Genomic DNA, 23,554 nt, shown 5'->3' on the forward strand with positions numbered 1-23,554 from the left:
GGCTGGTACTTGTTGATTTAGAGGAGTGAACGTTGATTTAGGTCTAAGACCAGTGTTTTGTTCGACCTGGTCAATCGCATTGAGCTCGTTCGTGTTAGAGTTGGATGACTTGAAAAAGAAGTGCAGGCGTATTTTTCTGTAAAAACTTTCAAGCTCGCATCTCAATTTGAACATGTCTCCTGTATTGGTAGGGACAAATCCAAGCCCCTTGTTGAGGACAATATTTTCAGTTGGTGAAATAGTCCTCGAACTCAGATTTACTACTAAGTCGCTGTTCCGGGGGTGGGGCCTGTCTTGTTGGGTTGTGGAGCCCAATTCACGGTCTGTTGATTTCTCCTTTTGCCGCGGTTCCTGCCACGGCCCTGCCATAAAAAAGACGATTGGTCGTAGTAAAATGACGGATTTGGAGGATACATTGGCATGGGGTGACCCATCGGTGGGGGGCCCATTGCCCCCGGATTGTAATTCCACGGGCCCGGCGGCCACCACTGTCCTGGGTTGGGATACTGTTGTCCACCACGGCCTCTGTAAGGTCTACGTTGGAACCCTCCACCTCGTGGGCCGGTATTGGGGCCTGTATTGGAGTTCCCTTGATCACTCGAGCCAGAATCAGATCCTGATGAAGAATAGTTAGACCCATATCTTCTCCCTTTCGAGTTGGTAGAGGGGGCTACATACGAGTCACTCAAATATGGATAAGCCAATTCCATGGAGAAGCGTGCCAGATCTTTTTTAAACTTCTCCACTTTGTTTAACAAGATGTTATCATAATAGTCTTTGTTTGTTTTGTTGGCCTCATCCAAGTTCTTTTTATAGATCACGGGCCGAACCGCTGCATTAATTTGTCCCTCTAGAACTTGAATCTCTATCAATAAGGCATCGGCTGTTTTTTTAGCTGTTTTGATGATTAAAACGAGCCAGTCCCGGGTGCATCGCCAACCAATCAATGCCCAATTTCTGAGAAATTCTTTGTCTTTCAAGAAGAGTCTAGGCGTCGTAGTGACGATCAAGCCTGATGGAGCACACTTGCCATGTAAGTACTCGTTCATGATCACACCGTGCAGTGTAATCCGAGAGTGATTCTTTTTTAAATTCAAGAGTTTAACCCACTCATCTTCTGTCGTGGGAGTAGAGGTAGAGGGTAAGTCATCAAGTATACTGGGGTTGTTGCTGAGGATGGTGTTCAGATCCTCATCATCAAATGCTAGGCCACCGAAGTCCTCCATGGTGAGGAACTGCAATGGACAGACAGCTGAATAAGTAAAATGGGTGAGCTAAAAGCACTATTACAATTGCGTTTAGTGCTGATTGAAAGAATTAATGACCCGCAGCCGAGGCTGCTCTATACACTATCTAAACAACTCGTAAGAGAGGGTCCGAGGGAAATGTTTACCGACAAAACAGGCTAATACCCCCTGTAAGACTACCTAAAAAACAACAGAGCCTGTAAGTCAAAGGTGCTAAGGAGTGAGAATCAACACTGGTATGATTGCACGGAAGTAAACCTAACTAAAGACCATCAACAGTAGCTGATTAAGTCCTATCAGCAATAAAAAGAACTTGGATGAGGCCAACAAAACAAACAAAGACTATTATGATAACATCTTGTTAAACAAAGTGGAGAAGTTTAAAAAAGATCTGGCACGCTTCTCCATGGAATTGGCTTATCCATATTTGAGTGACTCGTATGTAGCCCCCTCTACCAACTCGAAAGGGAGAAGATATGGGTCTAACTATTCTTCATCAGGATCTGATTCTGGCTCGAGTGATCAAGGGAACTCCAATACAGGCCCCAATACCGGCCCACGAGGTGGAGGGTTCCAACGTAGACCTTACAGAGGCCGTGGTGGACAACAGTATCCCAACCCAGGACAGTGGTGGCCGCCGGGCCCGTGGAATTACAATCCGGGGGCAATGGGCCCCCCACCGATGGGTCACCCCATGCCAATGTATCCTCCAAATCCGTCATTTTACTACGACCAATCGTCTTTTTTATGGCAGGGCCGTGGCAGGAACCGCGGCAAAAGGAGAAATCAACAGACCGTGAATTGGGCTCCACAACCCAACAAGACAGGCCCCACCCCCGGAACAGCGACTTAGTAGTAAATCTGAGTTCGAGGACTATTTCACCAACTGAAAATATTGTCCTCAACAAGGGGCTTGGATTTGTCCCTACCAATACAGGAGACATGTTCAAATTGAGATGCGAGCTTGAAAGTTTTTACAGAAAAATACGCCTGCACTTCTTTTTCAAGTCATCCAACTCTAACACGAACGAGCTCAATGCGATTGACCAGGTCGAACAAAACACTGGTCTTAGACCTAAATCAACGTTCACTCCTCTAAATCAACAAGTACCAGCCAATGTCCTTGCTTTCGAACAAGCAGTGACACATGACGTTATGAACATTGAACAACGACGGAAGATCTTTCATAACATGTCGAATGTGGAGAAATCAGCATTGTCGACGCTGTCAAACGACAGATCCCTTACCATCAAGCCGGCTGATAAGGGTGGGGCCATCGTGCTACAGGACACTGTGGCTTACCAACAAGAATGTCAGCGACAACTTGATGACACCAAATCTTACCGCCTCCTGTATGAAGACCCAACTCCCAGAGTCTCCAATGAAATAAAGAGCCTGGTTGAAGAAGGACTGGCAGAAGGATGGATCACTTCTCATGAAGCTAGATATCTCATCACTTTACATCCGGTCATTCCCTATTTTTACTGCCTTCCAAAAATTCATAAGGCACAGAGACCGCCTCCTGGAAGGCCTATTATATCGGGCATAGGTTCGTTACTCGAGCCTTTATCTACTTTTGTAGATTTTTTTCTCAAACCCATTGTGCAGGAAACACCCACGTACCTCAAAGACACTGGTGATGTGCTTAGACTCCTGGCCGACGTGGATTTTAATGGTGAGACTGATCTACTGGTAAGCTTCGATGTTGAATCGCTGTATACGTCAATCCCACAGCAAGCAACACTGGATTGTGTTAGGAGCCTTTTGGAATCTAGACAAATGGACACAATTACCCCCGTCGCTTTCATTATGGAGTGTGCGAGGATCGCCATGATGGAGAATTTTTTCCAATACCAAAATAATCTCTATCTACAGGTCTCAGGGACCTCAATGGGGAGTGTATTTGCGCCAAGCTTGGCAAATCTATACATGCACCAATTCGAGCAAGACCACGCATTGAACCACAATAACCCCTTTATTCACCAAGTGGTATTGTGGAAACGTTATATTGACGATATTTTGGTGATTTGGAGAGGGACATTGACGGAGATTTCGGCCTTTCACACATGGTTAAACTCGAGGAATCAGTTCCTCAAGTTTACCATGGAAAGCAGCAAAGAGAGATTGGCTTACCTGGATCTTCATATCTTTCCATCGGAAGCAGGCCTACAGAGTGAGCTCTTCAAAAAACCAATGGCACGGAACTCGCTTTTGTCCTACCATAGTTTTCATCCTCAGTCCCTACGCGAGAACTTGCCTGTAGGGCAATTTCTGAGGGTAAGAAGGAACTGTTCATCCAACACCTTATATGAACAACATGCGAAGGAACTAGCGCTCAATCTGCAGGATCGACATTACCCGAGTCATCTAATTCGCCGTGCACGCAAGAGAGCTTTTCACAACAACCGTGAAGCACTTTTGCAACACAAGAGACCTGAGACCACAAGTGACCAGATGACTATGGTCCAAACGTTTACCACATCTTCCAATCAGGTGAAGAAAACCATACTTAAGCATTGGAAGATACTAAACACAGCAGCAGGCACCATACCTCGCCCTCTGTTTGCCTTCAGAAGAGGACCCTCCATTCGGGACAATCTGGTGCATACCAGACCACGCAATGAGATGAGACAAACTATCAATACCATCTGGAACAGCACCCCAGTTCAAGGCCATTACCCCTGCGGGAATTGTGCAGCCTGTCCTCAGACACGTAAAACCTTGTCATTGGATATTGGTACCGATAGACCGTGGAAGTTGACAAAACATACTAATTGTAACTCAGATAAACTAATTTATTTGATCACCTGCCCATGCAAAAAACAGTATGTGGGCCACACAACACGGGTGATCAAGGCTCGCATCAGCGAACATAAAAGTACGATCCGATGTAGGAAGCAATCCACAGGCCTCACGAATCACTTTTTGGAAGCGAAACACAAACCTGAGGATATGTTTTGGATAGTGTTGGAAAAGCCGTATATCCCTCCACACATCACCAATGTCTCCCACTTTCTGTTTGTGAAGGAGCAACGATGGATCCACAGATTACAATCTGACGTTGTTGGCTTGAATGACAATATTCCGTGGCTATTAATCTGATTGGGCCCTTGGCTATGAACAAGTCTGGTGGACCACTTGCCATGTGTACCTCTGGTGGTTACAGCGAGCCATTTCTGGTGTGATTGACAACCACTCATTTGGAGTGTTGGCGACACCAGCCCTCTATTGACCGCCTGTAGGTACCCGAGTTAAACATAGTCCTCTTGTCTGGTTTTATCTCGCATAAATGACACCATCACGATACATCACCTTCACTAGACATGTACTTCCACTGTAGGAGCAAGGCTTCCTGCGCAGATGGCCCAGGACCTATTCACCTTCCTCTGTTTTACCATTTAGTATTGCTAATTTTTGGCATAATAGCGCGCACTGTATGCTTTGTGCAATAGGCTATTACCTCATGGGTTAAAAACATTTTCTTCACTCATCCCCTTGCTCCATTATATATCATTGTGCAGAGATTCTGTCCTATTAGGTCATGAAATCATCACAGTGTCTAATACAATACAAACGCGTTTGCCTTGCCGGTTAACATGTATTGGCATAGTGAGATTAAGGCTACAACACGCATGCACGAGACAACTGCATACAAGCAGTGTCTCGCGCTGTGCCGGGACGGAGTGTGTTGTCACTGTTCGTAGGCGCATGCGCGTTGCGTTTTAACAGGCGTCTTCGTGGTCGCGCATGCGCTATAGCTGTTTGTTCTGTATGCGCATGCGCGGTGCGTTCAAACAGGCGTCTTTAGGTTCGCACATGCGCGCTAGCTGTCTGTTTCAGAAGACACGCGCGAGGATGTAGTCACTTGTACATCACGCAGGTGCAGTGCGCACTTGTAGAAACTCAGCTGAGCCACATTAGCGATATACCAGCGCTATAAATAGACGCCAGATCGTTCGCTCGGTGCCTCCCCTTCGGCTCGTTTTCAGCCTCAAGGTACCGACGGACAGGTAAGCAGGGTCAGGGTTATATTACCAGGACGAACCTAGGGAGTTCAGGGGTAGACTCCTACATCCAGTTACCAGTTAAGACCAGCAAGATTTCCCTTCATTTATTTTTGAACAGCTTAACATTAACTCCTTGTCTAGCTGCAGTGACGGACTGCAGTTAATGGGGATTTCTTTTAACTATTTCTAGACATTAGCAATCAATATCATCAGTGATTAGCTTTGTTGTTAAATTAGTTGGTATTTCTAGCATAAATCCAAGAGCATCTTCTCAATTTAACTGGAGGCTTAGATGCAATATCGGTTATGCGTGGTCACCGGGGACACCGGGTGGGAACACGTGACAGACAGTTGATAAAGCATTTGGGTTTTATTGATCATAGGGAGTATAGACCCCAGAGACATGCATCTTGTGAGATATTGTCTTTATATGTTCAGAGCGGTGCCTTATTCGTCCGAGCAGTTGCCGGGTGAGGTGAGGTCCACTTCCCACACACTGCTGGGTAAGTGTTGATACTGTGTACATTATTTTCAATCACTGGGTGACGTATCAGAATGCACCTTGTATGTGACTATCACCAATGAGTGATGGTCCTGTCTTAGGTTTGTGAGTCTACACTGGTTTTGCACGTTAAATCATCCCACTTCAATATGTCTGGTGTAGATTTAACCTCTGAGCAATGTAAAAATGCAATGTCCACATTGTTCTTTTCTTCTTTCTTTTTTCCTTCTTGTATTTTCACAGGAAAAATCCATCGCATCACCACGACAATATTGACAAGATGTGGTAGGATGGTTCCGTTTTGTTCATGTATTGTACATTTCTTTAACTTTTGCACACACATTATAGTGTCTTGCAGTAGCAGATATTAATTCGGCCCTGATGAATGCCAGTGATTCTTCACATTTAAGGCAGAAACATGTTGGCCCTCTTATATCTTACTTAGTTTTCTATCAAGCAAGTCAAACAGTGATTTTTTCCACACTGTTTTCTCACTATTTTTTAACCTGACGTCCAGGCAAACGTTAATAAAGGTCTTTGTTTGCCTCGATAGCCATTTTAATCACACACCATTCTATTTTCTTTTCCTGCACTGCACATATCAGTCTCCCACTCAAGTCTAACAACGGTGGTGACCTTACCTCGGTCGAGTAATGCATCGCTAATTGACAACTGGGCGATTGCACACTTACCTTGGTATTGGAGTCCTACATGATGAGGCTCCGCCATTGGGTGGGCTGATAGGACTTAATCAGCTACTGTTGATGGTCTTTAGTTAGGTTTACTTCCGTGCAATCATACCAGTGTTGATTCTCACTCCTTAGCACCTTTGACTTACAGGCTCTGTTGTTTTTTAGGTAGTCTTACAGGGGGTATTAGCCTGTTTTGTCGGTAAACATTTCCCTCGGACCCTCTCTTACGAGTTGTTTAGATAGTGTATAGAGCAGCCTCGGCTGCGGGTCATTAATTCTTTCAATCAGCACTAAACGCAATTGTAATAGTGCTTTTAGCTCACCCATTTTACTTATTCAGCTGTCTGTCCATTGCAGTTCCTCACCATGGAGGACTTCGGTGGCCTAGCATTTGATGATGAGGATCTGAACACCATCCTCAGCAACAACCCCAGTATACTTGATGACTTACCCTCTACCTCTACTCCCACGACAGAAGATGAGTGGGTTAAACTCTTGAATTTAAAAAAGAATCACTCTCGGATTACACTGCACGGTGTGATCATGAACGAGTACTTACATGGCAAGTGTGCTCCATCAGGCTTGATCGTCACTACGACGCCTAGACTCTTCTTGAAAGACAAAGAATTTCTCAGAAATTGGGCATTGATTGGTTGGCGATGCACCCGGGACTGGCTCGTTTTAATCATCAAAACAGCTAAAAAAACAGCCGATGCCTTATTGATAGAGATTCAAGTTCTAGAGGGACAAATTAATGCAGCGGTTCGGCCCGTGATCTATAAAAAGAACTTGGATGAGGCCAACAAAACAAACAAAGACTATTATGATAACATCTTGTTAAACAAAGTGGAGAAGTTTAAAAAAGATCTGGCACGCTTCTCCATGGAATTGGCTTATCCATATTTGAGTGACTCGTATGTAGCCCCCTCTACCAACTCGAAAGGGAGAAGATATGGGTCTAACTATTCTTCATCAGGATCTGATTCTGGCTCGAGTGATCAAGGGAACTCCAATACAGGCCCCAATACCGGCCCACGAGGTGGAGGGTTCCAACGTAGACCTTACAGAGGCCGTGGTGGACAACAGTATCCCAACCCAGGACAGTGGTGGCCGCCGGGCCCGTGGAATTACAATCCGGGGGCAATGGGCCCCCCACCGATGGGTCACCCCATGCCAATGTATCCTCCAAATCCGTCATTTTACTACGACCAATCGTCTTTTTTATGGCAGGGCCGTGGCAGGAACCGCGGCAAAAGGAGAAATCAACAGACCGTGAATTGGGCTCCACAACCCAACAAGACAGGCCCCACCCCCGGAACAGCGACTTAGTAGTAAATCTGAGTTCGAGGACTATTTCACCAACTGAAAATATTGTCCTCAACAAGGGGCTTGGATTTGTCCCTACCAATACAGGAGACATGTTCAAATTGAGATGCGAGCTTGAAAGTTTTTACAGAAAAATACGCCTGCACTTCTTTTTCAAGTCATCCAACTCTAACACGAACGAGCTCAATGCGATTGACCAGGTCGAACAAAACACTGGTCTTAGACCTAAATCAACGTTCACTCCTCTAAATCAACAAGTACCAGCCAATGTCCTTGCTTTCGAACAAGCAGTGACACATGACGTTATGAACATTGAACAACGACGGAAGATCTTTCATAACATGTCGAATGTGGAGAAATCAGCATTGTCGACGCTGTCAAACGACAGATCCCTTACCATCAAGCCGGCTGATAAGGGTGGGGCCATCGTGCTACAGGACACTGTGGCTTACCAACAAGAATGTCAGCGACAACTTGATGACACCAAATCTTACCGCCTCCTGTATGAAGACCCAACTCCCAGAGTCTCCAATGAAATAAAGAGCCTGGTTGAAGAAGGACTGGCAGAAGGATGGATCACTTCTCATGAAGCTAGATATCTCATCACTTTACATCCGGTCATTCCCTATTTTTACTGCCTTCCAAAAATTCATAAGGCACAGAGACCGCCTCCTGGAAGGCCTATTATATCGGGCATAGGTTCGTTACTCGAGCCTTTATCTACTTTTGTAGATTTTTTTCTCAAACCCAGTGTGCAGGAAACACCCACGTACCTCAAAGACACTGGTGATGTGCTTAGACTCCTGGCCGACGTGGATTTTAATGGTGAGACTGATCTACTGGTAAGCTTCGATGTTGAATCGCTGTATACGTCAATCCCACAGCAAGCAACACTGGATTGTGTTAGGAGCCTTTTGGAATCTAGACAAATGGACACAATTACCCCCGTCGCTTTCATTATGGAGTGTGCGAGGATCGCCATGATGGAGAATTTTTTCCAATACCAAAATAATCTCTATCTACAGGTCTCAGGGACCTCAATGGGGAGTGTATTTGCGCCAAGCTTGGCAAATCTATACATGCACCAATTCGAGCAAGACCACGCATTGAACCACAATAACCCCTTTATTCACCAAGTGGTATTGTGGAAACGTTATATTGACGATATTTTGGTGATTTGGAGAGGGACATTGACGGAGATTTCGGCCTTTCACACATGGTTAAACTCGAGGAATCAGTTCCTCAAGTTTACCATGGAAAGCAGCAAAGAGAGATTGGCTTACCTGGATCTTCATATCTTTCCATCGGAAGCAGGCCTACAGAGTGAGCTCTTCAAAAAACCAATGGCACGGAACTCGCTTTTGTCCTACCATAGTTTTCATCCTCAGTCCCTACGCGAGAACTTGCCTGTAGGGCAATTTCTGAGGGTAAGAAGGAACTGTTCATCCAACACCTTATATGAACAACATGCGAAGGAACTAGCGCTCAATCTGCAGGATCGACATTACCCGAGTCATCTAATTCGCCGTGCACGCAAGAGAGCTTTTCACAACAACCGTGAAGCACTTTTGCAACACAAGAGACCTGAGACCACAAGTGACCAGATGACTATGGTCCAAACGTTTACCACATCTTCCAATCAGGTGAAGAAAACCATACTTAAGCATTGGAAGATACTAAACACAGCAGCAGGCACCATACCTCGCCCTCTGTTTGCCTTCAGAAGAGGACCCTCCATTCGGGACAATCTGGTGCATACCAGACCACGCAATGAGATGAGACAAACTATCAATACCATCTGGAACAGCACCCCAGTTCAAGGCCATTACCCCTGCGGGAATTGTGCAGCCTGTCCTCAGACACGTAAAACCTTGTCATTGGATATTGGTACCGATAGACCGTGGAAGTTGACAAAACATACTAATTGTAACTCAGATAAACTAATTTATTTGATCACCTGCCCATGCAAAAAACAGTATGTGGGCCACACAACACGGGTGATCAAGGCTCGCATCAGCGAACATAAAAGTACGATCCGATGTAGGAAGCAATCCACAGGCCTCACGAATCACTTTTTGGAAGCGAAACACAAACCTGAGGATATGTTTTGGATAGTGTTGGAAAAGCCGTATATCCCTCCACACATCACCAATGTCTCCCACTTTCTGTTTGTGAAGGAGCAACGATGGATCCACAGATTACAATCTGACGTTGTTGGCTTGAATGACAATATTCCGTGGCTATTAATCTGATTGGGCCCTTGGCTATGAACAAGTCTGGTGGACCACTTGCCATGTGTACCTCTGGTGGTTACAGCGAGCCATTTCTGGTGTGATTGACAACCACTCATTTGGAGTGTTGGGTACACCAGCCCTCTATTGACCGCCTGTAGGTACCCGAGTTAAACATAGTCCTCTTGTCTGGTTTTATCTCGCATAAATGACACCATCACGATACATCACCTTCACTAGACATGTACTTCCACTGTAGGAGCAAGGCTTCCTGCGCAGATGGCCCAGGACCTATTCACCTTCCTCTGTTTTACCATTTAGTATTGCTAATTTTTGGCATAATAGCGCGCACTGTATGCTTTGTGCAATAGGCTATTACCTCATGGGTTAAAAACATTTTCTTCACTCATCCCCTTGCTCCATTATATATCATTGTGCAGAGATTCTGTCCTATTAGGTCATGAAATCATCACAGTGTCTAATACAATACAAACGCGTTTGCCTTGCCGGTTAACATGTATTGGCATAGTGAGATTAAGGCTACAACACGCATGCACGAGACAACTGCATACAAGCAGTGTCTCGCGCTGTGCCGGGACGGAGTGTGTTGTCACTGTTCGTAGGCGCATGCGCGTTGCGTTCAAACAGGCGTCTTCGTGGTCGCGCATGCGCTATAGCTGTTTGTTCTGTATGCGCATGCGCGGTGCGTTCAAACAGGCGTCTTTAGGTTCGCACATGCGCGCTAGCTGTCTGTTTCAGAAGACACGCGCGAGGATGTAGTCACTTGTACATCACGCAGGTGCAGTGCGCACTTGTAGAAACTCAGCTGAGCCACATTAGCGATATACCAGCGCTATAAATAGACGCCAGATCGTTCGCTCGGTGCCTCCCCTTCGGCTCGTTTTCAGCCTCAAGGTACCGACGGACAGGTAAGCAGGGTCAGGGTTATATTACCAGGACGAACCTAGGGAGTTCAGGGGTAGACTCCTACATCCAGTTACCAGTTAAGACCAGCAAGATTTCCCTTCATTTATTTTTGAACAGCTTAACATTAACTCCTTGTCTAGCTGCAGTGACGGACTGCAGTTAATGGGGATTTCTTTTAACTATTTCTAGACATTAGCAATCAATATCATCAGTGATTAGCTTTGTTGTTAAATTAGTTGGTATTTCTAGCATAAATCCAAGAGCATCTTCTCAATTTAACTGGAGGCTTAGATGCAATATCGGTTATGCGTGGTCACCGGGGACACCGGGTGGGAACACGTGACAGACAGTTGATAAAGCATTTGGGTTTTATTGATCATAGGGAGTATAGACCCCAGAGACATGCATCTTGTGAGATATTGTCTTTATATGTTCAGAGCGGTGCCTTATTCGTCCGAGCAGTTGCCGGGTGAGGTGAGGTCCACTTCCCACACACTGCTGGGTAAGTGTTGATACTGTGTACATTATTTTCAATCACTGGGTGACGTATCAGAATGCACCTTGTATGTGACTATCACCAATGAGTGATGGTCCTGTCTTAGGTTTGTGAGTCTACACTGGTTTTGCACGTTAAATCATCCCACTTCAATATGTCTGGTGTAGATTTAACCTCTGAGCAATGTAAAAATGCAATGTCCACATTGTTCTTTTCTTCTTTCTTTTTTCCTTCTTGTATTTTCACAGGAAAAATCCATCGCATCACCACGACAATATTGACAAGATGTGGTAGGATGGTTCCGTTTTGTTCATGTATTGTACATTTCTTTAACTTTTGCACACACATTATAGTGTCTTGCAGTAGCAGATATTAATTCGGCCCTGATGAATGCCAGTGATTCTTCACATTTAAGGCAGAAACATGTTGGCCCTCTTATATCTTACTTAGTTTTCTATCAAGCAAGTCAAACAGTGATTTTTTCCACACTGTTTTCTCACTATTTTTTAACCTGACGTCCAGGCAAACGTTAATAAAGGTCTTTGTTTGCCTCGATAGCCATTTTAATCACACACCATTCTATTTTCTTTTCCTGCACTGCACATATCAGTCTCCCACTCAAGTCTAACAACGGTGGTGACCTTACCTCGGTCGAGTAATGCATCGCTAATTGACAACTGGGCGATTGCACACTTACCTTGGTATTGGAGTCCTACATGATGAGGCTCCGCCATTGGGTGGGCTGATAGGACTTAATCAGCTACTGTTGATGGTCTTTAGTTAGGTTTACTTCCGTGCAATCATACCAGTGTTGATTCTCACTCCTTAGCACCTTTGACTTACAGGCTCAGTCACGTAAATACAACACATATTGCATTACAAATGCTATAGGTGTCACATTTGCGAAAGTTATAACTATTGGCATTGTAAATGCAAAGCTATTAATTTCGCTATTTTCAAAAACAAAAACTTAAATAAAAAATGTGTCATTTACAATACCAATAGCTCAAACTTTCCTAATGTGTGACCTATTGCATTGCAAATGCTTGTTTTACATCTACCTGCCTGCCACAGCCGACCCGGATCCCACCCCGGCCTCCCCCGGTACCTGATAGGCAAGCCTGCAGGCAGCAACGGGAACTCTCTCTCTCTATGCCTCTTGCCGGCTGCGCGCACACAGCCTCCGCCTGTGGCGCCGAACGTCGCGTCAAAGGTGGAATTGAAGGCACGTTACATGGCCTCACGGAAACGTCACTGGGATTGCACAGCACTCGAGACAGTCAAGGAAGGATTGCAGCTAATTTTTGGTAATAGATAAGATATAGGGAGAAAGCACACCAGCAAAGCCACGAGCGAGCTCAATACTTTTTTGGGCTGATTAAAGCGTTGCTGAATCTGAGCTTCTACTCAGGCAAGCACCTGCTTCATTTATATCTGTAAGTGCTTCCTGACTGTTGAGGTTTCATATTTTTGCAGCGGCGGCCGGCCGCCCTCCACCTCTTGCCGCCCTAGGCGACCGCCTAGGCCTGCCTAATGGTAGAAACGGCCCTGGTGCTAATTTAATTTAAAGATAAAGTACTTGGTTATAAAACTGTACACCTCTTTTGCTCTTGCCTGTTTATTCTTGTCTAATAATGTTTTAATTTAACAAAAGCAATAGCTTTTCAGCAGTTATACTCTGTTCAGTTCAGTATGTCTATTTACAAATGCATGCTTCTAATCAACTGATTTACTTATGTTAAAGAAACTTTGACTTCCTTACCTGGATTATAAATATTTTGGGTTTTCCCACCAGGCTCGGACATTTGTCTCCCTTGAACATGTTGATCAGAGTCTGAATTTCGATTTTTGCATCAAAGGAGTAGATGTGGTCCTTCTCACCGTGGCTCAGGAAAACACACAGAAAGCAGTCAGCATCAGAATGATCAGCAGTTGAAGCTAAGGAGTAAGAACATATAGCTGTATGTTTAGCTATGTACGGATCCCCCAGACCAAACGTGATAACTTAACCCACCCTGCACATATGCAGATTTAAATTGGCTTCTGCTACTATAGGGCTGAGCATTTTGATTTTTTTTAAAGTTTTTTATACAGCGAGAACAAGACCCTTTTGGGTGACAGAGCGCTACACAATAATAACAAAATGATGTTAAACAATAAACTTGTTGCTTCAGTTAATGCTCAGAACCCATCTGCACGTCATATACGGAATTTGTGGTTTTCGAGAGATGTATAAAATGCATTCTTTCAAATCTAAATGTACATTCCACAGGCATTTTTTGGAGGGACTGTGACAGATTAGTACAGCTAGGTTTGCATATTTGGCATATGAAGAGAGTAGCCATAAAAACAAAGATAGCAGAACAAGTGTGTGCAATGAACATGTCAAGTGTATACTGCAGAGGTGTATGATGAATTGGGGAAAGAGGACATACCATCTTTAATTTTCTGATGCATCTCTTCAGCTTTGAGGTTGTCATAGCATGACACTTCGAAGCCCTGCTCCGAAAGTCTGTGGAGTAAAAAAATACAGACATGTGAATTCACAATTATTTAAAACTAGACAATCTTTGTTTGTCCCTAGGAAACATCATACAAGGAAGAGGATTGTGAAAGGTTTTAAACAGTAACTTAATTGTTTTTTAAGGAATGCAAATTAGCTTACAGCAGTGTAAGATCCAAGATCACACTTGCTTAATAGGTTACAGTGCTCACTATACTAAAAGCAGCAGAATACCATCAAGGTGAATTTAAGGGTGCCGCCATACAATATGCTGCTAGCCATTAGCCAAAGTCAATTGTGACTGGCAGAGTGCTCCACTGCAGGTGAAACTCCACTGGGAGACCACTCCACAGGATTTCTCCTCCCTTAGCAGCCTCAAGTACAATGAGCATGCCACATACAAAACAGGTCCACTCCCTTCCATCATGTACGGTGCAACACCTTTTATTACAATAATGCTGACGAAAAGTGACAAAAAGTTTGTATTTTAATAAATATTGCATTAAAAAACATTTATATAGAGCTCATCAATAAGAAACATAAACGCTAAACACAGTAAGACAGAAGAATTAATAACAGACAAATTCATCAGTCTTTAAAACAATCATCTTACATACTATAGTACAGTACAGTTATGAGCTACTTTTTCATCCAAGATTGTGAAATATAAACGTTCAACACGTTTCAGTGGGCTGATCTTGTACTTTCTACCTTGCTCTGGATATTACATTATTTTGATCTTCAATTAGTTAAAGAGAAAAAAGTGCAATGTCAGTACTAGACCACAGAGATGCATTTACTTGCTATGGCATTGTCATACTATAAATTCCCTAAAGCATTCTAGGAATACTCCAAGGCACCGGCCTACTCTCGCAACTCTGAAGATTTTCTCCTGGAAACATTTGTGAATTTCATGAAAGTCAAGGAAGTAAATATCTTACTTTTTCAGTGAAATAGAGCAATGGTGGACTGATAATTCCCAAAAGAAACGGGAGATGTTTAGCAAAGCAAAATTATACTATCCATCGTATAACCCTTATTAAAAATATAATTTAAAAAAATAATCTTTAAAGCAATCCTGGGTGGGCGCTGGCAAAGGTAAATTGATTTTTGGTGAGAATTTCCATTAAAATAAAAAAGAAAAATGTAAGTAGACGTGCACATAATCTTGTTTTGGGGCAGTTTTAGAAACAGTTCATACTAAAGTATTGTCTGTGTCTAACTTTCTAGAACATATTGACACAAAATCTTTTGATGAGATTGTAAATTATTTTGACCATGTGTACAGCCAGGACAGGCTCAAACATCTCTCCGCATCTAAAGGGCGTGCATTTATTCTGAATACCCGTGCTATTTGAGCAGGAAAAGCTGCCTACTGAGTGAGTCATTGCTTTTCTAACCGTCCATATTCAGTTTTAGCTGCTTCACAGCGTTTCCCTGGGGTGAAATCAACAGTAAAACAGACACAGCAAGAATGATGGACGGGAGAAGTCTTCAAGGGAGGGGCGAAGGAGGAGGGAGCATTAAGAAGCAACGTATGCAAACATTTCCTTTTGAACAGTCATTTCTGCAGATGAAGCCCTCTGTACAGTAGAAGAAGAAGAATAAAAGCAAAACATCTCCTTAATGATGCTTTCCATCAAACCACGGTGGCTTGGGCCCTGTGTATCCTTTCTGACAACGTAAGCAGGAAGTTCTGTAGCATTTAGTTTCTTTTTAGGGGCGCTTCTAAGGTAAGATGATTCTAGACTGCAACCAGAGCAACTGGATGCCTTCCGACTGTGCAAGCATCAAATGTATCCTCGCTGCAGAGGGAAGGAGGGTGGGTAAATGTTCCTTTGCTAGGGAGGCAAGCATCCTTGCAAAATGCACTGGTTATGTACGGGGTCTTCGCTCCAACTCTTCTCTTTTGGGGTATGGTAACGCGGACAAATAAGGCATTGGTCCATGATTGAGGGCACTGGAGCAAACCAAATCAATGTATCCTTCCTCAATCACTTCCTGTCCTCTTGCCTTCCCAATCCCTATAAACTATTCTTGCCAAGTACTGTAATGCAGCTTTATGCCAACACAGTGACACCTTAAGGATTTGTGGGCTCCTGGGTAAGATACATTTTTGAGTCCCCGGTTGGGAGAAACTTTAAATGTATTACTCCTTTTCGGCTTATTCAAGCCCTTCTGATGTCGAACAATTTTAAATTACATGTTGAACCTTCTAAAAAGAGTGCATGGAAAAAAAGACATTAGTTCAAGCTGCCTGGTGTCTGCCAGGCCAAAATTCCTAAAAGAAAGCTTGAACAACCCATTTCCTTTCAAGTTAGGACCTAGATTTGTTACGGGCAACAACAACATTTTATGAAGAACTCAGTATCTAACTATCTTGTTATTCGCATTGGAAGAAGAACACGCTCGGAGTGGCTTATTGCACAAGTTACTTACCTTCGGTAACGATATATCTGCAAGAAACATTAGTTAGTGTTAGATTCCTTACCTTAGAATATCCCCAGGCGTCAGACTGGATCTGGAAAGTTTTCGTCAGCAGTACCCCTGCGTGTCGTAAGGCGTCGTCTGAGGCTTCGCGTCAGTCGTCGGCGTCGTGATCGCCGGGATGACGTTGTTGGATTACTTAGACGCCGCCCTCGCGCGCTGACGGCAGTTCTGTACATAGCTTTCTGTGCCAGTAACGCAGAGCCATGATAGAAACCGACACTGGTGCCATGAAACTAGGGCCCTGGAAGGGATGTCCTTAACCCTAGATATTGGTTCGCAGAACGGGGAGGATGGGTGGGGCGGTAAGGAATCTAACACCAACTAATGTTTTTTACAGATATATCGTTACCGAAGGTAAGTAACTTGTGCATCTGAAAGAAACACGTTAGTGTTAGATTCCTTACCTTAGAATAGATACCCCAGCAATACCAACACCGGTGGTGGGTCTGCGAACCAAGATCACACCAGAAAGTCCTGGAGAACAGAACAGTAGAACAAGCCATCTCTCTGGACTTGGCTGTCCAGGCAGTAGTGCCTAGCAAACATGTGCAGCGAGGCCCATGTAGCTGCCTGACAGATGTCGTGCAAGGGGACTCCCCGACCCAGGGCAGTAGTAGCCGACGTGGCGTGAGTGGAATGGGCGCGCAGCCCAAAAGGAGGCTCCTTTGTCGCCAAAGAGTAGCAAACCTTGATGCACAAGACGACCAACCAAGAGATGGTCCGCTTGAGCACCGCTCGACCTTCTTAGCGCCCACGTAACCAACAAAGAGCTGGTCGTCCACCCGGAACTGGCATGTGCGGTCTAGATAGAAGGAGAGCGCACGTTTTGGGTCCAGACGGTGGAGACTCTCTTCCTCCTTCCAAGGATGTGGAGGCGGAAAGAAGGTGGGCAAGGGGATGGACTGCCCGATGTGAAAGGCTGTGACTACCTAGGGCAGGAAAGAAGGACGAGTCCTCAGAACAACCTTGTCCGGATGGACAGAGAGGAAAGGAGGTTTTGAAGATAGAGCCTGGAGCTCACTCACTCTCCTGGCAGAGGTGATGGCAACCAGGAATGTAATTTTAAGAGTCAGAAGATGAAGAGTACAGTTATGAAGTGGCTCAAAGGGAGCGCACATCAGAAAAGTCAGAACAAGGTTCAAGTCCCACTGAGGCATCACGAAGGGAACATGTGCGTGATGCCTTTCAAGAATCTATTTACAACAGGGGACTTGAAAAGAGAGGGCTGATCAGGAAGCCGTAAGAAGGCTGAAACGGCAGAGAGGTAGCCATTGATAGTGCCCAGAGTAGAGCCCTGCAGGGCAAGAGACAGAAGGAAGAGGAGAACCTCTGAAAGGGGGGCAGAGAGTGGATCCACAGCCTTTGCTGTTCACCATGCCACACATTTGTTCCACCTGCAGGCATATACCGTTTGTGTGGAGGGACACCTGGCTGCCAGAATCACATCACAGACTTAAGGAGGCAAGTCAAATGGCCTTAATTGTCGCCGCTCAATCTCCACGCATGTAGGTGGAGACTGGACAGGTTCGGGTGGAGGACCCTGCCCTGCTGCTGTGACAGAAGGTCCTCCCGAAAAGAGGCAGACGAATCGGGGGGGGGATCGACTGACATGCTGAGTAGCTCGGGATACCAGTACCTTTGTGCCCAGTCCGGAGCCACAAGGATGACTTGGGCCCGGTCTCGCCTGATCTTAAGCACTCTGGGCAGAAGTGGTATAGGCGGAAAGGCGTACAACAGACCGCAGCTCCACTCGCGACGAAAAGAGTCTCCGGGCAAGTGCCGCCTTGGAAATTCCAATGCGCAGAACTGATGATATAGCGCGTTCTCTTCGGTGGCAAATAGATCAGACCAAGGCTCTCCCCACTGCTGAAAGAGACCTTGAGCCACGTCCGAGTTCAGACGCCATTCGTGATCCATCATGCACCTGTGGCTGAGTTAGTTTGCCCTGGCATTCAGGGAACCTGCCAGGTTTTAAACCACCAGGGTGACGCCCTGGTGTTCCAGCCATGTCCAGAGGCCCAGAGCCCCCTGACAGAGGGTCCACGACCCCACCCCGCCCTGTTTGTTGCAGTACCACATGGCGGTGATGTTGTCCATGAACACCTGCACTACACTTCCCCGGATCGATGGAAGGAATGCCTTCAGTTCAAGACGGATCGCCCGCCGCTCCAGAAGGTTGATATGGAGCCGGGACTCCGCCGGAGACCAGAGGCCTCTGATCTCCCTCTCTCCCATGAGGCCCCCCATCGCAGGAGGGACGCATCTGTCACCCCTACGTGCTCCGGTTGGGGAAGGGAGAGAGATCTGCCGCTGACCCAATCGCGGTTTGTGAGATACCACTGCAACTGGCTCGCAGTGCCCTCCGAGATCAGGACGTGGTCAGACAGGTTGCCCTGACACTTCAGGTCCCACTGCAGAGTCTACATCCACCACCTGGCATGATGCATCAGAAGGATGCAGGAAGCCATCTGCCCCACGAGCCGCAGTGTCAACCTGACCGAGACCCGGGATAAAGGCTGAAAGATCGGAATCGGAGCCTCTATATCCCGAACCCACTGTTCGGGGGGATAAACCCGAAACTGCGCTGAGTCCAGAACCGCTTCGATATAAAGGAGCTTCTGAGAGGGGCACAGGTGTGACTTAGGCACATTGATGGAGAACCCCAGCGAGTGCAGGAGGTCGGCCGTAGTCTGGAGGTGGGAGACGACTGTCTGGGGCGAGCCCGCCTTCAACAACCAATCGTTGAGATAGGGGAAGACTGAAACCCCTAATCTGCGCAGATGACCTGCGACCACCGCCATCACTTTCCTGAACACCCGTGGGTGCTGGTAAGGCCGAAGGGGAGCACGGTAAACTGAAAGTGCTTGTGGCCTACCGTGAAACGCAGGTAACGCCGATGGGCCGGCAGGACGGGGATGTGGAAATACGTGTCCTGCAAGTCTAACGCTACCATCCAGTCTTCTGAGTCCAGGGCAGCTAGGACCTGAGCCAAAGTCAGCATCTTGAACTTCTCCTTCCGGAGGAAGCCGTTGACGCTCCGTAGGTCTAAGATAGGGCGAAGGCCTCCTTTGCCCTTCTTGGGTACCAGAAAGTAGTGGGAATAGCAACCACATCCTACTTCTGTCCCAGGAACGTGCTCGGTGGCCCCCTTGGCCAAGAGGGCAGTAACTTCCACCTGCAGAAGTTGCAAGTGATCCCCCGACATGCGGGGGTACTGCGGTGGCATGGCTTGAGGGGTCGCCTCGAAGGGGAGGGAGTAGCCCCTTCGGACGATTTGCAGCACCCACCTGGCACTGTGGCAGCACCTCCGCAACCGTATCCCACAGAGAGTGGGTGTAATGGCCCAAAAGGCAGGCGGTGTTGACAGACCGCAGCCCCAAACTCAAGGAGGAGAACAATTTCTTTCCAAACTGATCGTACCTTTTGGATTCCCGATCCGGAGGAGCGGTCGAGAATCGGGATCACCAGGCTCTTGGGGGTGGGGTGAACGGACCTGAAGCTAGGATCACCCGGAGCCGTGCAGTGGTGTCGGCCCACGTTCCGATCCACAGGGAGGCCTGTGGAGTGCTTGGACCAGGTGCCCAACAGAACGTCGGTGAGGGCTTCGTTGAACAGCAGTAGAGGCTCCGAGGAGCTTGCCTGCTGTTTGAGCACCTCAGTGAGGTTGTTAGTCCTCACGGCCATGACAGGGAGCTCAAGAGGCTAGGCCTTGGCCGCCCTGTTCAACACCACGCTGTGAGCAGCCCTGTCCTCCGTAGCCACGGAGGGAGGAGAGACGAATCCAGTGTCGGGCGAAGTATCCAGACCACTGGCCTCCCCTAGCTCATCTGCCCAGTCCTGGCTCAACTGACACTGCAGTGCCGGAGGGGCCTCAGACCCCTCCCAGTCCCCCTCATCATCCATCTCCTGATAGTCAGGGAAAAATGATGGAGCCGGGTCGTAGGTGAATTGCTCACCTGTCGGCGCTGGAGACGGCGCCGGGTGGCGCCTGTCTGATGCCGGACCCGGACTGGGGCTGGGACAGGGTACGAGGTCGTCCAGGTACGGCGTTGTGGGCGACACCCTCACGGTCGGCGCAAGTAGAGGAGTCGTGAGGTCGACTGGCGACGACCCGGATCAGGGCCCGGATCCTGCGGGGTCCTGCGGCTTCAGGACCGTACTCGATGACGGTGCCGGGCCCGAAGCACCCAAATATGCCGGGCCATAGCTGCCAGCCCGCTAGGACTCCCAGACGGACCCGCGGGCCCGAAGGCGCCTCAACAGGGTCCGAAGGAGGGAAGTGAGTCCTCATGGCCACGAGGAAGTCACGTATCTCCTCCAGCATTGTGTGCAGCCCAGGGACCGGCGGGTGTGGAGCTGGTTGCGGCGCTTGCGGAGCCAGGTGGGCGGTGTCACCCAAACCCCTGGCCGCGTCGGGGGGAGTCAGAAGAGCGATGACGCCTCTGAGTTCTTTTTCGAGTGCCTCGACTTACCTGGGGACTTGGAGTGTTGGCTCGTGAAACGGTGATGACCGCCGCTCCGCGACCGGTCCCTGACTTCCTTCTCGACTGGGGCCTTGAGCGGCGCGGAGCCGACTGCCAGAGCTCGAGTCGCTTACGGGACTGCTCCCGTCTAGCCTTCGAGGTCAAGGCCCGGCAGTCGGGTTAAGACTTGTCATCGTGGTCGGCCCGAGACAATAAAGGCACCGACGGTGGGGGTCGGTCACCGACATCAAGCGGTGACAGTCCTCGCAAGGCTTAAAACCAGGCATCCCTACCGGCACCGCAAGTCGAAGGTCAACTCGAGAAGAGATCAAAAGTGATCCAAAAAGTTAGTCAAAAATTGACTGGAGTACTGCTCTACCCGGATCTGCGCTTGCTGGTGCGGAAAAAAGAAGAACGGACGTCAGCGTGCGAGGAAGGCGTCTAAGTACTCCGATGACGTCATCCCGGCGATCACGACGACGGACGCGGAGCCGCAGACGACGCCTAACGACACGCAGGGGTACTGCTGACGAAAACTTTCCAGATCCAGTCTGACGCCTGGGGATATTTTAAGGTAAGGAATCTAACACTAACGTGTTTCTTTCAGATAGATGCATTATAAACAGAGTAAGATATATATATATATATTCACAGAAAAAACCATAGGTTATAGTCGATATATAGTTAGGAATTAGCATTTACAAAACCTTGAAAATTCAATGAAAAAACCATTGGTTATAGAACATATATAGTTAGGAATTTGCATTTACAAAACCTTATTTTACTCGCATAAAACCATTGAAATTCCATATATAGTTAGATGCGCTAACTATATATCGCGCACCCGCAATCCACTGCTGATGATGTCACATATTACATCATTCATGACATGGTTAGTGACATCACTGATGACATCACTGATGACATCTCAAATGACATCACTGATGACATCACTGATTACAACATCCAGTGACTGTATGTTTCTGTAAAGTTAAAATATGTTTTACATATTGAAGAATGAGTGGATATATAAGTGTCTGGATGAAGGATTTACTAGGTGCATGACTGACTGATTGAGTGAGTGATTAAATGTGTCTCACTGAGTGCATGGGTTAGTGACTAAACTGTTTTAATTTGTGCATCATTATATCTGTTGTTCTACAAACTGCTGCATATGTTGATCAGTAGCTATATGAGTAACTGTATGGGTTATTGATTGGTTGTCCAAGTATTTGTATGGGAAACTGAGTGTGTGTGTATGGGTGGCTGGGAGGTGTGTGACTCTGTACATAGATGTGTGAGTAGTTGATTCACTATATGTATAGATTCAAAAGTGCATGTGGAAACAGCTGTATGGGCGGTTGACTGTGCATGAGTGTATTAGTGAGTGAATGGATATCTCAGTGCTACATATCAAAGTAAGTACATATGTAAAACACAGTACATGTGAGAGGTGACATATATAAATAACTGTGCATAAGAGCCAGTGAATGTGTGAGTGGCTGTATGGATCATTGTGAACATGTATCAGAGATTGTATAAGAGAGTAAAGTAAATATGTGTTAGTATATGTTTGAATAAGTAAGGTGTGTATAACTGTATAGTTGAGAAAATGGAGGTGTGATTGATTTTTGGCATAACTGACTAGGTGTGTGAGTAACTCCATGGATGAGTGACAGTCTGTGACTGTCTGTTTACACTGATTGTATCTAAGGTTATATTAGAGTCTGAAGAGGTTCATGGTATTATCACATGAATGATATCATCAGTGATGTGATCAGTCATGTCAAATGACATGTTATCAGTGATTTTATCAGTGATGTCATTTGAGATGTCATCAGTGATGTCATCAGTGATGTCACTAACCATGTCATGAATGATGTAATATGTGACATCATCAGCAGTGGATTGCGGGTGCGCGATATATAGTTAGCGCATCTAACTATATATGGAATTTCAATGGTTTTATGCGAGTAAAATAAGGTTTTGTAAATGCAAATTCCTAACTATATATGTTCTATAACCAATGGTTTTTTCATTGAATTGTCAAGGTTTTGTAAATGCTAATTCCTAACTATATATCGACTATAACCTATGGTTTTTTCTGTGAATTTCAATGGTTTTTTAATAGCAAATATCAAAAGCTGTCAAATGTCAAGTACGTGATAGGTAAAAACGTTTCGTATTTATGCACGCTGATGTGCTTTGAACGCTGCCCCCCCCCCACTCCCCTCTTTTCTCTTAGTAGTACTCTCTCTTTGCAGATAGTGAACGGTAGTTAACGCAGACCTTTACCCCTGTTGTAATCCGTCGTACCTGCTTGTCTCTCCATTTGATTGATTATTATCCAAGCATTTACTGTTTTACAATTGGTTCTCTTTGGATCATTCTCTATTTACAAACAAGCACAAAGTCGCAATACTCTGTTTAGTCTTTGCAGATAGTGAAAAATCGTGTAAAAAAATAAAAGTAATCGAGCAAAATCAGTAGACCACTAATTCGATCTCTTTTTGACCTCGGTAAAATACAAACATTAGGAACAACCCTTCATGAGAAATACGAAAATAGTGAAATGAACTGAGCCCCACACCATGAGGGCTGCAAGACAGCTCGACTCCGCCACCCACACCGCCCAAAATAACGACAAACCCTATGCAAATATTATAAATA

General features: G+C 46.1%; 1 protein-coding gene across 2 annotated transcripts in view; it reads right to left on the reverse strand.

The window, feature by feature from the left end:
* The window catches only part of LOC147728110 (caspase-6-like), a 153,504-nt gene that overhangs the window by 74,810 nt on the left and 55,140 nt on the right, over positions 1-23,554 (reverse strand). For both annotated transcript variants that reach the window (XM_086961997.1, XM_086961998.1), the window contains exons 5-6: positions 13,864-13,940; positions 13,191-13,366 (exon numbers count right to left, since the gene is read on the reverse strand). In XM_086961997.1, the coding sequence (XP_086818123.1) occupies positions 13,191-13,366; positions 13,864-13,940 (253 nt within the window). The remainder of the gene's footprint in view (positions 1-13,190; positions 13,367-13,863; positions 13,941-23,554) is intronic.

The sequence above is a fragment of the Lissotriton vulgaris genome, chromosome 3_1 (genome assembly GCF_964263255.1).
Source record: "Lissotriton vulgaris chromosome 3_1, aLisVul1.2, whole genome shotgun sequence".
Classification (NCBI taxonomy): Eukaryota; Metazoa; Chordata; class Amphibia; order Caudata; family Salamandridae; genus Lissotriton; species Lissotriton vulgaris.